The sequence below is a fragment of the Gouania willdenowi genome, chromosome 9 (genome assembly GCF_900634775.1).
Source record: "Gouania willdenowi chromosome 9, fGouWil2.1, whole genome shotgun sequence".
In the NCBI taxonomy this organism is placed as follows: Eukaryota; Metazoa; Chordata; class Actinopteri; order Blenniiformes; family Gobiesocidae; genus Gouania; species Gouania willdenowi.
The window spans coordinates 33454035-33470727 of NC_041052.1; the positions used below are offsets into that span (position 1 = coordinate 33454035).

General features: G+C 34.4%; 2 protein-coding genes across 2 annotated transcripts in view; both read right to left on the reverse strand.

Annotated features, from left to right (window-relative positions):
• epg5 (ectopic P-granules autophagy protein 5 homolog (C. elegans)) overlaps window positions 1-1189 on the reverse strand; it is a 57112-nt gene extending 55923 nt beyond the window's left edge. Inside the window, 1 exon segment of the mRNA XM_028457809.1 lies at window positions 639-1189. Coding sequence (XP_028313610.1) covers window positions 639-692 — 54 coding nt within the window. The 5' untranslated portion in view covers window positions 693-1189.
• Window positions 1190-4323: 3134 nt separating this feature from the next.
• On the reverse strand, window positions 4324-13549 carry LOC114469916 (protein limb expression 1 homolog). Its single transcript, XM_028457813.1, has 6 exons — window positions 13391-13549; window positions 12264-12454; window positions 10180-10320; window positions 9990-10085; window positions 7499-7576; window positions 4324-4791 (listed from the first exon to the last, which is right to left on the reverse strand). The coding sequence occupies exons 1-6, from the start codon at window positions 13458-13460 to the stop codon at window positions 4393-4395; spliced, it is 975 nt and encodes a 324-aa protein (XP_028313614.1). The 5' UTR covers window positions 13461-13549; the 3' UTR covers window positions 4324-4392.
• Window positions 13550-16693: the final 3144 nt, after the last annotated feature.

The window sequence follows — 16693 nt, forward strand, 5'->3', positions numbered from 1 at the left end:
TTTCACTACTTTTAACCTTTAACATTTTACAGTTGCACTACTGCTGACATGGGCAACAGTCGGCTTGGGGGCCACATGTGGCCCTTGGTCAGTTTGTGCGGCCGCCAAAATACAAGTACCAAATGACAAAAATACAAAAAACAACAGCTAAAACACAGAAAATGATATTATAAACACACAATAAGCAAAATACACAAAAATGATTTCAAAAACATACAAAATTACTTAAATTGGAGACAAAACTACAGAAAAACACACAAAAATTTTAAAATACACAACATGACTACAAAATATTAGAAAAATACACGTAAAGAAATACACAAAACAACAACAACTACAAAATACACAACATTACAACAAAAAGACACAAAACGACAGACAGAAAAATAGATAATATCCTTTGTTCTATGTGTAATATTATCGGATTGGTCATAAACGTTGGCCATCGCTGAACTACAGGCTTAGTCTAAGAAGAAGGATTTATATATTACATCATGTTTGATACATTGTTAGTTGTTAGAAGTGTTTTGGTGATTATAACCATATAGATTTGTCTATAGATCGGGCATGTATCAGGGCTCCATGTCATCGTGAACACAAACAGAGGACAGAGGTGAGGTTTAACTCGCATTATTCACCTGAGACTTCCCACTGGCTCGGCTCTTGCTCTTCTTTGGTCGCACAGCCTCCATTTCTTCCTTTCCTTTGTGTGCTAACACAGCTCAGGTCACACTAAGTTAAACACAGCTGACACAGAGAGGAACCCACGTCATATGACGGAAAAGAGCAGTCATGGTGTGTTTGGGACAACAACAACAACAGCTGGAGGAGCGAGCAGCGTCCGTCTGTGATAATCTACCGGTGTGCTTCAAATAAACACAAAGAAATGAAAGTAAGGATAAAAACACAGACTGGGCAGTGGGCACACAGCCGGAAAACAGCACTGCAGTCGTTCTTATCACACATACAGACGATGCTAAGCTACGCTAACGCGCTACTGTCGGTTCTTTACGCTGCATTTCAGCTCACTTTTAATTTCCCCGCTGTTGTTTACAAATACACGGAGGATTTAAACGCGTTAAAGTGACTGACACGGTACGGACAGCACAGTAACAGCTCTCAGTCTTTGCTCCGCTCTACTTTGTTTTGTTTCCGTTCAGGACGTCAGCGTCAGTGCACGGTCACGTGACCGTTGCACCGCCCTACGGGAAGCCAGAAAGGACAAACCGTACAATAAGTTTTCTAGCTGTTGTATTAAACTGTATATATGAAGAGTTCTATTGAGAAAAGTAGATATCTCCGTTTTTATACATTTTAAGAATATGTGTTTATTCATGATTTAGTGCAGGCGATGAGTGAAATCACAGTCTAACTGTACATTCACCATATGTCACATGAATTAAATCCTGGAAAACTGAAGAACATAAACATGAATGTAGTTATTTTAAATTATACAAAACAGATATTATAAGCGAGTTTTTAAAAACCTTTTTGTAAAATCTAGAATTGAAATTTTTAAAGTTAGTCAAATCGACATTGTTATTATTATTATTTTTTTTTTTTTTGTAAGAGGTAAATAAAGAAGTATTCAAACGTGAGGCTTCAAAATAGGAGCAGTTGAAAAATATAAATAAAAAAACTGATACATTTATTGAATGAAACAAATAGTTAATGCTAGTCTGACCAGACCAATGTCGTCACATGTTCACATTGCATATCCTATGAGTTACTTTGTTTAATTTAGCTCTAAGTACATAATACAAAAACATGATGAAACACTATTAATAAAACAATGTTGTATTTATTTTTTTAAAGCTGTTATATAATATATTATATATAATAATTATAATTGCATGAAACTCGTAAAAAAAATAACAAAAAAAAAAACAAACTGTCACAACATTAAAAAATTATATATACATTTTGTATTGCTTTTTTTTTGTCGTTTACAGGGGAAAACTCAATCTGTTTAGACTTGGGAAGCTTAGATTTAGATCAAACCTAAATATTCACACCTGCTTTTGATAACGGAAGCTCATCTGTTTATTAGATTGTTTGTTAGAATTGCAATGGCTTATTTGTGTAATAATTCTTATTCTTAATAACACATACGACTTCAGACATAATAATGTGTTCAGACCGGACAGGGTCAAATCGAATGTTGGCAAACATAGTACTGTGTATAGAGCCATGAACCTCTGGAATAGCCTTGACGCAGAGACACAACAATCCGTAAATCTGAAAGGATTTAAGGAGAAAACACGGAGGACATTTCCACACACATACAGATCTCAAGTCAACTCTTCATCGAACTCTACAGCAACGACATGGAACTCATCAACTGGTCATTAAGCGCCATTGACAAAATCTTCACGACGAGGCAACTGCTACAGCACGAATCAGCGTGTCCAAAGGACACATACCCAAGTGGATATGCCATGGATGCACGAGGGAGAAGCCAGATGCTCTGTCTCTCCCAGTTGACAGTGGAAGATGTGGAGGACATCTATCTGCTAGGGGTCATGATCTTTGGCCTGATAATGACGTGGGTATGTGTATGTGCATGTGCCTTTCTGATGGATCGTAAGCTGAGGCGACTTTCAGAGGATATGAAGGTTCTCCGAAAGAAGAAGAACTTTTCGTTTGGAGAGTTGGAGGAACGTAAACAACGACTGGAAAAGAAAGCTCGAGGAGATACGGAAAAAAAGGACAGTGAGGAGGAGTAACAACAGGAACAATGACTGCAGACGAGAACGCATCACATAAAAAAGGACAAAAAAAAAAAACGTTAATGATGAAATTATGAAGAAGATGAGAATGTTTGACAAAGGAAGAAACGAGGTTTGATGTAAAATTATCTGTGTTCAAATCAGGGGACGGATCTGGATAAGCATAATGCTTTTTTCCATCGCCCTTTCCGGCATGCAAAAGGACAAAAAAAACAAAACAAAAAAAAAACAATGATATGATTCTGCTCTGAATGTCAAAATGAATTTCTGTGATTGCAACCATGTCGGAAATGAACTGAATAAATAAATAAATAAAAAAATAAAATAATGTGTACAAACGGATACAACTCTTACCCATGTTGAATGGTAAGAGTGTGAGACACTGTATTTCATGTGTTTAAAGGAAATACAGCTCTTAATCTTTATTTAAAAACATAAATATGATGTTAAACCTGTGTTTTTCAACCTTGGGGTCATAACCCCATGTGGAGTCGCCTGGAGTTCAAATGGGGTCACCTGAAATGTATAGTAACATTAAAAATAAACAAAAAAATACTGATTAAAATTGTATTTTTGTAATTTTTCTTCTTCAAATTAAAACACCATCACAGAATCTAAAACATTATTATATTTTCACTTTCTCAAATATAAATATAGTTAAAAAGTGAAAAAATTAAAAAATGTAGTAATTAAATAGTTAAAAAAATAATTGAATAATTTGTTTTTCAAATTAAAACACTATCACAATCTAAAACAACTGTATTCTATACTTTCACTTCCTGAAATTTAAATCTCGTGACAAAGAAATAAATACAGTATATATATATATAATTATTCATGTTCAAATACAATTAAATTACAATTATAGTGACCAACTTTTTAAATTACAATCATTTTTTACCCTCAGAAAGTCAATTACAATTATTTTCTCAATTACTGAATTTCAATTACATGGAGCCTGAAATAAATAACCTAATAGATGTAAACCTTCCTCTTGTGTTAGCTTTCTGTTAGCATCTCTTGTGATTTAGGACTATGATTATGATGGTCCTAAATCAGCTGCAAAATTCACTAAAAACAAATATCTATCACCTAATGTATGTATTTTGGTTACATTGTTCCTAATCAATGAAAATATACATTTTAATATTTTTGGTGTGGACATCTGAGCCTTTTTTTTGTGTCAGTATACCCCTTGATTCACAAATTTTCTTTAAAATGGTAAAATGTGAGAAAGGTTGATATGAAACGTAATTGTTAGCTACATATGTGTAGAACTGTACATAGAACTGTAACATGGTTCCTCAGTTTTGCATTAAAGTATAATTGACAATTTCATAGAATTTCCATGGCAATTACAATTACAAAGTCAATTATTTCAACTTCATTACAATTGAATTACTGTATGATTACGACAGCAACAGATTTTTAAAATTACAATTACAATCATAATTACGGCATAATTTTAATTAATTGTCAATTACGCAATCACAATTGTAATTGACCCCAACCCTAAAATGGGGTTATGACTCAAAAAAGGTTGGGGAAGCACTGCGTTAAACTATGAATCAAGTGTTATACTGTAGAGTGGCACATGAAACTTTAGATAAGGATGGCTGGAAGTCCGGAATATTCAAAGTCTAACAAAAGCACACGTCTTGTGTCACAGGCTGCTGGAGGGCCAGTGTTTGCCAGAGGTGTGACAGTGGTTTTGCTGTGTGGCTGATGGACTAGAGACCATCTGCTCGTCTGTGTGCTGGCTGTAAAGTGTGTTTAACGGCAGGTGGTCCTCTTTGGATGTGGAAGGTGGTGGGTCGTCAAAGACCTCAGCTGTGTGGTAGACGTAAGCTTGGCTCATGGCCAGGCTGAGGATCTCTGTCTTTTCCTTGTGGAAGCGCAGTTCAACGCCCCTACGTCGTGCCAACAGCAGCTCCCTCCGTGCTGCCTGGAGCTCCATTCCCAGAATCCCTGGCGACCTTTGCTCCCGGCCCAGCCAATCCAGAGCCATGCTGCTGCGCATACACTCATCAAGTCCTCGTTGGGAGTAATAGGAAATCACGCTCTGGGACAACAAAGGGAAAGCAGCCAGGGTTAGGGTCACTTAAATTTTACAATTACAATTATGTCTTCAGTTATCCATGTCCAATTACAACTCAGTTATGATTATGGTGATCAGCATTTTTTCCAATTACAATTAAATTTGCAATAATTATTTTTCCCCTGAACGTCAGTTACAATTACATTCTCAATTACTAAAGTTCAAAATCAATGAATCACAATTACCAAGCCTGAAATAAATAAGCCCATAAAACGTAACCTACCTCTTGTGTTAGCTTTCTGTTAGCATCTCAGTTTTGACCTATTCGGGAAGTCAGGCATCTGCCTAGCAACGCCAGTCGCCATATTTGTTTGGGGTAAAACAACGTTAATGTATTAACTCCCGTTGTAACAGAAAAAGTTTCACCATGCCGAAGAGCTTTTATGTGTTTGGCTGTTTGTGCAATGTAAAAAATAATACAGATATACAGTATATTTTTATATCATCACAAAAGAAAAGAACAGAAGAAATTGCTTCATAGGACGGATGGCTAAAAACTGTTCTAAAAAACATCTCATTCCTACGTGTGCTCTCTACATTTCATAACGGGTAAGTGAACAGTTAAGATCTGAAATGAAGATTGAGGATTTTAGGGGCACCTTGGTGGCTTTAGTTTTAATTCTAGATGGCAATATGTTGTATTTATATCCGTTGTAGCTCCGATATAAAGTAAACTGTGTTTATTGGCGCGTGAGGATTTTTACCGTGCGGGTTACTCACAGGGTTCATTTATTAGGTAATTGTAAAGATCTGGGCCAATGTTTTGGATTGTTCATCAAAGTGTTGGCTGGGACTTTACATGGACACTCAGATATCCCTAGCACTGATAACTTAGCCTTTTATCGTCCCCTGGCCTCTTCTTCTGGTAGCGTTTCTTGATAGTTGTATGCTATACCGGGATATAAATATGTTTCTGTCATCGGACAAACAGGAAGCGGATGAGTTATTTTTCCACATTTTAAGATGGCGCCCGTATATTTACTACTACAAACATAATCTGTGACGTAAGCCCAACTTCCTGAATGTCTTAAATCAGCTGTAAAATACACCCAAAAATATTATCTATCATCTGCCTGTAATTTGTTTCTCATTTATTGGCTATCTTGTTCAGCTTCCTTATCAATGAATATATTGGTATTAATATTTTTGTTGAGGGCGTTTGACCCTTTTTTTTTGTCAGTTATAACCCTAGATTTTTATTTTTATTTTTAAATAATGGTACAATAATCCTCAAGAGAACGGAGGTGGGAAAAGTTGATATGAAACCTATTTTAATAATTATTATAAATAACAGTACGTGTGTGTAAAAGCCCATATTATATACATAGACGCCTCATGACGTGCTGGAACGCATGAAACGTCGCCGCCGTATTGGACAGGTCTTCTCATTCTATGATAGCACTAGAGAACAACTATGCCGGTGTTTTGTGCAGCTTTTAATTGCAATAACCAGCGCAGTATTGAAACCAGATGCCGAAGGAATACCATTCACAAGTATACTTTTGGTTATTTTACCATTTATAATATTATGTCATCGTAACTAACGTTACTTACGTGTATAACAGTAGGAAGTGGTACTCTCTCTCTCATTGTCTCTTGCTGTGTTTTTTTTCTTCTTCACATTTTATAAATAAGTGTTTTTAATAGGAATCAAATGAACAACAACACAATCTATTATGATTTTTCACATTTCGTTTTTCAAATAAAAAGTGCAATTTACAATATGAAGTAATTCTTATCAAAGTGCATTGAATACAAATCAAACAAAAAAAAACAAAACAAATATTTTATCAGCTTTCATATTTTGTATATTGGGATAAAAGTACGTTTAAAAAAAGCTAAAATAAGATTAATACAGTTGAACTTTATTCCGTTAAATTTTGTTTTGTTTTATATCATGTATTATTACATTATATAATTCTATATCAGATTATATAATATAGAAGTATATTATTATGAAATTATTAAATCTATAATACATTTTGTGTGCGTGTGTGTGTGTAATAAATTCAAATGAACAATCAAACTTGTTTCTTTAATGAAATATCAAATTCATTCATTTATACATTTACCAGTATGTCATAGCCTACCATATGTCTTTGTGAGAGCATTATACAAAGTATTTTAGCATAAAAGCACAATTTTTTCAATGTTGACAGTGTCCTGAATCATAACTAAATCTCTGCCGTTTGTAACAAACTAAACCGTGTGGAAAATCAGGAAAAACTGTGGGGAGTTATGATGATTATTGAAATTGGGGATACACCTTCCTCAGTATGCACTAGAGACCTGTCCAAGATGGCGACCGCGCCGATCGTCAGCTCCAATAGGCAGCATTAGTCTATGAGGCAACTATGTATATAATGTCTATGGTGTAAGCCATAGAACTGTAACATGGTTGAGTTTATTAAATTGTAATTGACAGTTTTGATAGAATTTCCATGCAAATTACAATTACAAAGTCCATTATCTGAACTCAGTTACAACTCAATTATGATTACGAAAGCAACAGATTCTTTCAGTTACAATTACAATTACAATCACATCATAATTGTAATGAATGATCAATTACTTGATGACAATTTGAACTGACCCCAACCCTGAAAGCAGCCAATAATTTGAACGTTACAGTAGAAAACCTAATGCTTCATCAAAAAAGGAAAAGCTGTACCTGCCGAGAACACCGTCTTTCCCTGAGAGCCTTCAGGGTCCCATTCCAGTGCAGCAACTGGAAAACTGTCATCATCTCCTGTAACGAGCAAAACGGGGAATATTAAGACGTTTTCTACTGCAATATGAGTAATGACTTGATTGAAACATCAAACATGCATATTTGTGCATGAAAATCACATTATTTTATTATATGTTCCTCAAAAACTGTGGTGGAGTAATATGACACTAAAACCACTTTTCCCTTTCTTGGGTCATGACCCCACTTTGATATCACAAATTTCTGTCAACCTCAGAGACTTTTCATTTTTTTATTTACTCTTTGATCATGTTTGTGATATAGTGTTACGAGTAGCACCACTTCTAGTGCTCGGGCCCTAATTAAGACATAAAGAGCCACATGTTGTGCATTACTGTCTTAAAAACAGCTTTATCATGGTTTTAGTAAATATTTACAAATCTAATTTTGGTGCAGACAAAATGACTGATGAGCATGACTTATTACATTTATGGTAGCCCTTACGAAAAACAAGTCTATTTCAGCGTGCTTAAACTCAAAATTCAAATGTATATTTCAGTTCACATTTTATGTACTTATCAGAGACACACTTAAAAGTGCATCACTTTAGTACACTTGCAGTACACTGAAATGTATACATTAAAGTACAAGTATATTTACTTCATACTTGCAAATATTTCAATTACCTTTAAGTATATTCAGCTTGTGAATGCGCAGATTTTAGTGATTGCAGCCTAATAAATACTTTTCTCCCCACATCCATAATGGCTTTGTAGCGATAAAATGAATTCTTGTGAATTGTGAATTCTTACCTTTTTATTTAAAAAACAAAACACAGGTCTATTGGTAGGATAGTTAAGTGAACAAGTTTACGTGAAATAAAGTTAAAAAGTATATTGCAGTGTGTATTATAACAAAATTGCTAATTTTAATGAAAGTGGGTAAGTGGGTTAGATTTTAGTATAGTATACCTATAATTTTACTTGCAGCATGAAATAAAGCTTTTGGTAAAAAAATAAAATAAAATTTAAAAAAAATGCCCAATTTAGTCCCACAAAGTATTGAAATAGTACATTTTGAAGTATACTGCTAGTATATTGGGTAAGTTTACTTGGTACCTAAAAGTGTACAGAGCAAAATATACTTAAACTATACTTCGGTATACTATAATGCACTTTAGGTATACAGTACTTCTTTTTGGTAAGGAAGAACTGGATTGAGCCACACAAGAATCAACAGAAACTTTTTTCCATCTGAGAACTGAAGCACTAACTAAAACATGAGCTGACACGAGAGAAAAAAGTTGTGTGAGGGCTATCTTTAGATAGATAGTCTTTGTCAAATGTGGTGAAAGTAATAAGTATCCTCAAAAATATCACTCAAGTAAAATACAGACACTCAAAAAAGGACTTAAGTAAATGTACTTTGTTATTGTCCACCACTTAACACATTTCACTAAATGAGAACATTAATTACATGGCTGCTCAAAGGAGTAGAAGTCCATGTTGGACGCTTCACCCACTCCTGCACTGACTACTTTTATAAACTGTTTATACAATGCTGAAAAAGCCTTCTTATGTATCATTTCAAGTGTCTGTGTGTGTATATATATGTGTGTCTATATCACCTGGAAACGCTCCTTGCAGTGTCAAAGATGTGAAAATGAACCCATTTCCTGCCACTAATAGCCCGCGTCTGCAGACGAGCGCTTATTCACACAAAAAATGAAATATGAGGTGTTTCTTATTTTCACTCCCAGCCTTTACATCAGTGCTAACGACTCATTTTGAAAGGTGAAAACGATTATGTGAGAACTTTAATAAAGGTTGATTTATGAGCCTGGACTGTGTTTTAGTTTTGTATGATAGAAATTTAGGGAAAAGGTTAGGGCTTATTTATAAATAGAAGTTAGAACGGACATAGGAAACTGGTGGCCCGGGGTCACATGAGCACACAAATTGACAGAAAGATACGCAAAAAGACAACAAAAGCACAAAAAATGACTAAAAATGAAAAATAAAATAAAATAACGAAATCACTACAAAAACACACAAAATTAAAGGAAAATGCAGAAAATGGACAACATACAGTATAAAATGACAACAAAAACACGCAAAAAGACAACAAAAGTTCGTAAAAGAGCGCAAAAACACATAAAAATATGCAAAAAGACAACAAAAACATACAAAATGATTCTAAAAATGAGAATGAAAAAACAAAAAAGAAAGGAAAATGCAAAAAACGACAGCAGAAATACACAAAATGTAACCAAAACCACATAAAATGACAACAAAAAACGCGTAAACTGCCATAAAAATAGACAAAAGGACAACAAAAATTCACAAAACGGCAGGAATGACATGAATGATGATTATGTGGCCCTCGAATCTGATACAATCACAGTTTTGTGGCCCTGTTGTGACAGATGTTTTCCATCTCTGAACGAGGACTTATTATTGTCTTTGTGTCATACCTGGAATTCCAACATGGTCCTTCCCACGTACGACTGCAGCAGCAGATTGTAGCTTCCTATGCTGGTGCTTGGATCATCTGCATCTTCTGTGGAAACCTTCACAAAGACACTGGAGCAGGTCAGATGATGCCTATGTGTGTGGAGTGTAGTACCAGTATGTATGTGTGTGTGTGTGTGTGCGTGTACTCACAGCACACTCTGTGGCTGCCTGCTGTAGAGTCTGAGTGATAAACTGGGAGTTAATGAGTCGACATGGCAGCTCGTTCACCATCGTGTTCATTAAAGCCACACGAGCTGCATCCCTCTGAGCCTCAGCCTGGCTCTCACACACCTGTAGAACAGGAAACACTACATCTATTATATATATCACTGATGTCAACCCTAGTTCAGTCCTACTAGTACTCAAATGTAGAGTACATGCACTTATTTACTAAGATCAAAATGTTCACTAGTACTACTAGTAGACCCTTTTAGGTTTACTAGTACTACTTGTAGACACTTTTAGGTTTAGTAGTACAACTAGTAGACTCTCTTAGGTTTACTAGTGCTACTAGTAGACTCTTTTTGGTTTACGAGTACTACTAGTAAAATCTTTTAGGATTAGTAGTACTAGTAGTAGGCTTAAAAATGTTTATCAGTGCTACTAGTAGACAAGTTTAGGTTTACTAGTACTACTAGTATATGGGGTGCCAAGTGTAAACAGTATAAAAGCATAAAAGTTTTAGCTAACACATTTTCATTATTTGTCTCACTTTTCTCATATTTTGCACATTTTCCTACATTTAACACAACATTTAACCACATATATAGATGTAAAAAAAGCATTAAATCTAAATATTTAAATCTAAATCTAAATGTTATGTTATATCTAAATGTTATGTTATATCTAAATGTTAAATCTAAATCTAAATGTTAAATCTAAATGTTTAAATGTTGCATATAATATCTAAATGTTAAATGTTAAATCTAAATCTAAATGATAAATGTTAAATCTAAATCTAAATGTTGAACTTAAATGTGTTGCACTGTTGTGTTGGGAGTGTACTGTGAAGGGCAGCTCGTCCACCTGCCATGACCGCGCGCTCAATTTCCGCCACACGGAGAGAACCAGCCATACATATCACCCAGGAAAGCATCGGTGAAGAGGTGGGTGGGAGCGGTTTTGTGTCTCTGCTTGTGTATTGGTTGAGGTTACAAGGGGCGGGGTCAATTAGCATATGTGCGAAACATTTAAGTTCAACATTTAGATTTAACATTTAACATTTAGATTTAACATTTAACATTTAGATTTAACATTTAACATTTAGATTTAACATTTAACATTTAGATTTAACATTTAACATTTAGATTTAACATTTAACATTTAGATTTAACATTTAACATTTAGATTTAACATTTAGATATGATATATAACATTTAGATTTAGATTTAAACATTTAGATTTAACATTTAGATTTAGATTTAACATTTAGATTTAGATTTAACATTTAGATTTAACATTTAACATTTAGCTTTAATATTTAACATTTAGATTTAACATTTAGATTTAACATTTAACATTTAGCTTTAATATTTAACATTTAGATTTAACTTTTATCATTTATATATAAGATTTAATATTTAGACTTAGTTTTAACATTTAGACATAACATAACATTTAGATATAACATATAACATTTAGATATAACATATAACATTTAGATATAACATATAACATTTAGATTTAGATTTAAAATTTAGATATAGATTTAACATTTGGATATAACATATACCATTTAGATTTAGATTTAATGCTTTTTTTTTACCTCTATATATGTGGTTAAATGTTGTGTTAAATGTAGGAAAATGTGCTAAATATGAGAAAAGTGAGATAAATAATGAAAATGTGTTAGCTAAAACTTTTATACTAATTTTTTACACTTGGCACCCCATATACTAGTAGACTCTACGAGTAAAATCTTTTAGGTTTACTAGTAGTCTCTTTTTGGTTTAATAGTAAGACTAGTAGACACTTTTAGGTTTAGTAGAACTACTAGTAGACTCTTTTTGGTTCACGAGTACTACTAGTAAACTATATTAGGTAGAGTCTACTACTACTAGTAAACTCTGTTTGGTTTACTATTACTACCAGAAGACTTTTGTTGTCAGAATACACATAGTTTCTAGGTTCCAGATACCACCTTAGAGGTCCATGTCCTGATGGGACATGGACTGTTTAATTTTTGTTATTTTGAAGGCGATCATTGAGGACACCAATAAAGGAGGACAACATACCTTATAGTTACCAAAGCAGCTTCCTCCAGGAAGTGTGACGTAGCAGACATAAGGAGGACCAGGGGAAGGAGAGGACTCGTAGAGCAGGGGCCTCCTCCCACATGTGGAACCATGAGACGTTCCTGAAGAACCATCCAATTCACCCGCCTGCTTCTGCTCCCACCAGTTATGGAGGAAGGCCACCACATTCACTTCTCAGCACAGATCGAGACCAAATACAAGGAGTGTTTGAGGCCACATTCACATCACACATTAGAGATGATATTAACAACAGAGATAGATTAAAAACTCCACCATAACAATGGATCACAGTCAAAGGTGAAAGTAATGGATTACAAGTACTCACATTACTGTAATTGAGTTGTTTTTTTGGGTGTCTGTAATTTTTTGAGTATATTTCTCAATCAGTAATTTAGCTTATGTACATTTTTAAAAAAAGTAATTTGTTACATTTCTACAACAGACTGTGACTAAGTAAACTATATATATTTTGTTTTAAAACATCAACAGACATTGTGTAACATAAAATAAATGAAATGACCAGACAACAATGAAAAGCATCACATCATAGCCGACCAACCAGATGAAACGTAATGCACCGCGCCATAACAGCATTAAATGGAGTTTTTAGAATTCATAAATGTAGCTATACTTAGAGAATGAGAATTGCATTCATCAGTGTTGTTTTATGTAAAGAAAAAAAAACAATCGTCCATTTTGACAAACTTTTTATGTTATACAGATGCTTTTGTGGAAAATGGATTAAGTTCCAATTGCGCAAGATTTCACGTCTTCCTTTTTAAGTTTATACATTAGATGTTTACTGTACGCAAGGGAAACATGGCAAGATTTATTACCAAACATAAACGTGGGAGGTGAAAGTAACTACTTACTTTTACTTTGAGTACTATTTAATTGAGTTACTTTTTACTTGTACTTGAGTATTTTGAGTATGACTTACTTGTACTTGTACTTGAGTATTTTGAGTATGACTTACTTGTACTTGTACTTGAGTACAATTGCAATCAAGTACCAGTACTTCTACTTCAGTAAGATTAATCAGTAGTCTTTACACCTCTGGTCACAGTTAGAAACTCAAACTTCTCAGGCTGTTGTTGGGTACTCACAGTTTCTGGAGTTGGGCTCAGCTTCACTTTGGGATAAGTATGTGATGATGCTCTCCTCCACCTGACTCATTTTTATTAAAGGTTTAGTCTGACCAAGTATCTAAAAAGCTCCACAGAACCTGGTAAAGTAAACGTAGAAATGTAGAACTGAGAAGGTGCTCACCCTATTCCATCTCACACTCACAAGCATCTCGCCAGGCTTTTTCTTTTGAAGCAGACCACCTTTGTTACTCTTTGTGCCAATTAGCTGTGAGAGCCCCTCACTCCTTTCTCTCTCTCTCTCTCTCTCACACACACACACACACACACACACACACACACACACACACACACACACACACACACACACAAGGAATGCAAAACTCCTCCCTGAAACTGTGCAGCTGGTTAATCCCCAAAAGCTGCAGTCACTGAGGTGAAGCTCACATGTGAAACATGTTTTCATTCTAACCACTAAGGGTGTAAGGATAAAAAAAAAAATCAATTAATATATCGCGATATTTCACCGCACGATTATCGTATCGATCCCCCCAAAAAAAGTCAAAATTTATTTATTTTTTATTATGTTTTTTAACAAAAGAAAACATTCAATTGTGCTAACATGTGCATAGCACGTAAACGCCATGTCACTAGATGTCAGTGAACCACATCACACGTTGTTTAACTACCTCAATCCTCAGTGCATTTTTTTTTAAAAGAATTTAAGAACTAAACTGAATCAGAATCTGTTGTAGAAGCAAAAGTTCAACTTTTTAAAATGTAATTTTGACAGTTTGATAAACATACCACTTGTTTTTTATATTGGTACTTGAATTGTAGTTAGTTACCATGTACTTGTTCTCACAAGTTTGAAAAAATGAAATAAATTGTACTCGTAAAAGTGAAATTTGTATTTATTGGCATCGCGATATATGCACAAATCGTGACTCGTATCGTCTGATTCATGGTAATGCCCAGCCCTACTAATCAGTGCTTGTGATGAAGCCTATAGTGCTTGGCATCATCAGGCTGTGCACCGTCCACACAGTGTAGAACATGGGGGCGGGGGCGATTGGACCCTTCCAGCTCCATTCACACTCTTCACAATAAAACGCCTTTGTTCAGTCTGAATTCAAAAGGTCTCGGCACATAAATTAACTCAAATTTGACTTAAAAAAGTAACTAGCCCTTTCCCGAATAAGTAAACTGTTTACCATAATAATAAATCCTATAAACACACTAAGATCACTTCAGATAGTTTACAGAGGAATTTGTGATAGATTTGCATGAACACACATGCAGTAGTTAGTCATCTAGCTTTAAAAACAAAGTTCAGCCTTTCTAACACGTACATTTTATATTTTGTTGTGTTCATGAACTAATCCAAACAAACCTAGTTGTTTGATCAAACCAGGGTTGGGGTCAATTATAATTGTAGTTGGTAATTAATTACAATAATGATGTAATTATAATTGTAACCGTAATTGAAAAATCTGTTTCTGTCGTAATCTTAAATTGTACTTGATTTCAGATAACTGACTTTGTAATTGTAATTAGCATGGAAATTCTATAAAAGCTGTCATTTACAATTTAAATAAAGGCAAAATTGGGAAACCGTGTTACAGTTCTATGGATTACACATGCATAGTTAACAATTATTAAAATATGTTTCATATAAAGTTTATCTGTCAGTTCTCTTGATGATCATTTTACCCTTAAAAAGAAAAAAGAAAAGAAATCGAGGGGTATACCGACACAAAACAGGCTCAGACGTTCATACCAATAATATTAAAACCAATATTTTTATGGATAAGGAAGCATAACAAGGTAACCAATAGATGAGAAACAAATCAGATGATAGATCATATTTTATTGTGTATTTTACAGCTGGTGATGAGTCAGAACTGACCTGTTATCATAAGAGATGCTAACAGAAAGCTAACACAAGAGGAAGGTTACATTTTACATAGGTTATTTATTAAAGGCTCAGTAATTGTGATTGTAATGAGAATGTAATTGCAATTGACTTTCAGGTCAGAAATAATAATTGTAATATTAATTGGAACAAATGCCAGTCAACGTAATTTAACATGAATAACTGAATACGTAATTGTAATTTAAAAATGTAATTGATCCCAACCCTGGATCACACATTGTATTTGTTGGTCCCTTTACAGCTACTCTGATTGAAGTAACTGTTTAACAAGTTCAATGATATAACGGTGTAGTTGCAGAAATCAATCAATAGTTTTTGTTTCCAAAGCCAAAACATGTCACTGTCTTTCTCTATTTAAAGATAGAATGAAACCACTCACTGAAGCAGTGTGCTTACTATGACAGTCGGGATCAATTATAATTGATAATTAATTACTATTATGGTATAATTATAACTGTAATTGTAATTCAAAAAATCTGTTGTACTAATAATTGAATTGTAAGTTCAGATAATTGACTTTGCAATTATAAATGAAAATTCTATAAAATCTGTCAATTATAATTTAACAAAAAACTAATTAGATGATATTTATTATATATATTTATTTTGAAAAGAGACTATCAGAAAGTTAACACAAGATGGTTAAGTATTATGGGGTCAATTATTTCATACTCAGTAATTGTGATTAATTGTAAATTAACTTTAGTAATTGAGAATGTAATTGTAATTGACTTTCAGGGGGGAAAAAAAATCATAATTTGATTGTAATTGTGAAAAATGCCGGTCACTGAAATTGGAACTGAATTGTAATTCAAGGCCGGTTTTATCTATTCTCCAAGATGTTCATGTGGAATGATGCTCCGTCCCGTCCTCCATCACCACCACCTGTGAGCTTTAGTTTCTGAACTCAGATCTACCTAAGGTTGTTTCATTTCATCTGCGCCGGGCTGGACTGTACAGAATGAAGCAATCGGGATCATGTTTTCAACATCTTTTTTGGCCCCCAATCCCCCTTTCTTCCCATGTAGCAGCAGCAGGAGGGGCACTGCAAGAGCGCGCCCCCCAGCGGCCGACTGCAATCCTCCCCTCCATCCGACCATATGTGCTGTGTCCTTTAATTTTGTTGTATTTGTGTTCCATTGCTTATGTGCTGAGAAGTTTTTTCCTAGTCCTACACTGTGGGTGAACATAGTTCAGGATCTGCCTTTTTCCCTCTCTCCTTTCCTCCTGTTTTCCCATTTTTCATCTAAACATGTTGGTGCCGCAGATGGCTGCCTCGGTGTGTTGGTGCTCATTATCTTTGCACCAACTGCCAAGTTAAATTCCTTGTAATGTTTTTAACTGTACCTGGCGAATAAAATCCTTTCTGATTCTTCTAATTGTTCATG

Excerpts from the sequence above, each read along its gene's own strand:
- LOC114469916 (XM_028457813.1), bottom strand. The coding sequence starts at position 13,460 with ATGAGTCAGGTGGAGGAGAGCATCATCACATACTTATCCCAAAGTGAA. Across the intron at positions 12,455-13,390 it reads TGAGCCCAACTCCAGAAACT|TGAATGTGGTGGCCTTCCTC; the intron begins GTGAGTACCCAA and ends TGTGCTGAGAAG. Across the intron at positions 4,792-7,498 it reads AAAGACGGTGTTCTCGGCAG|AGCGTGATTTCCTATTACTC; the intron begins GTACAGCTTTTC and ends TTGTTGTCCCAG.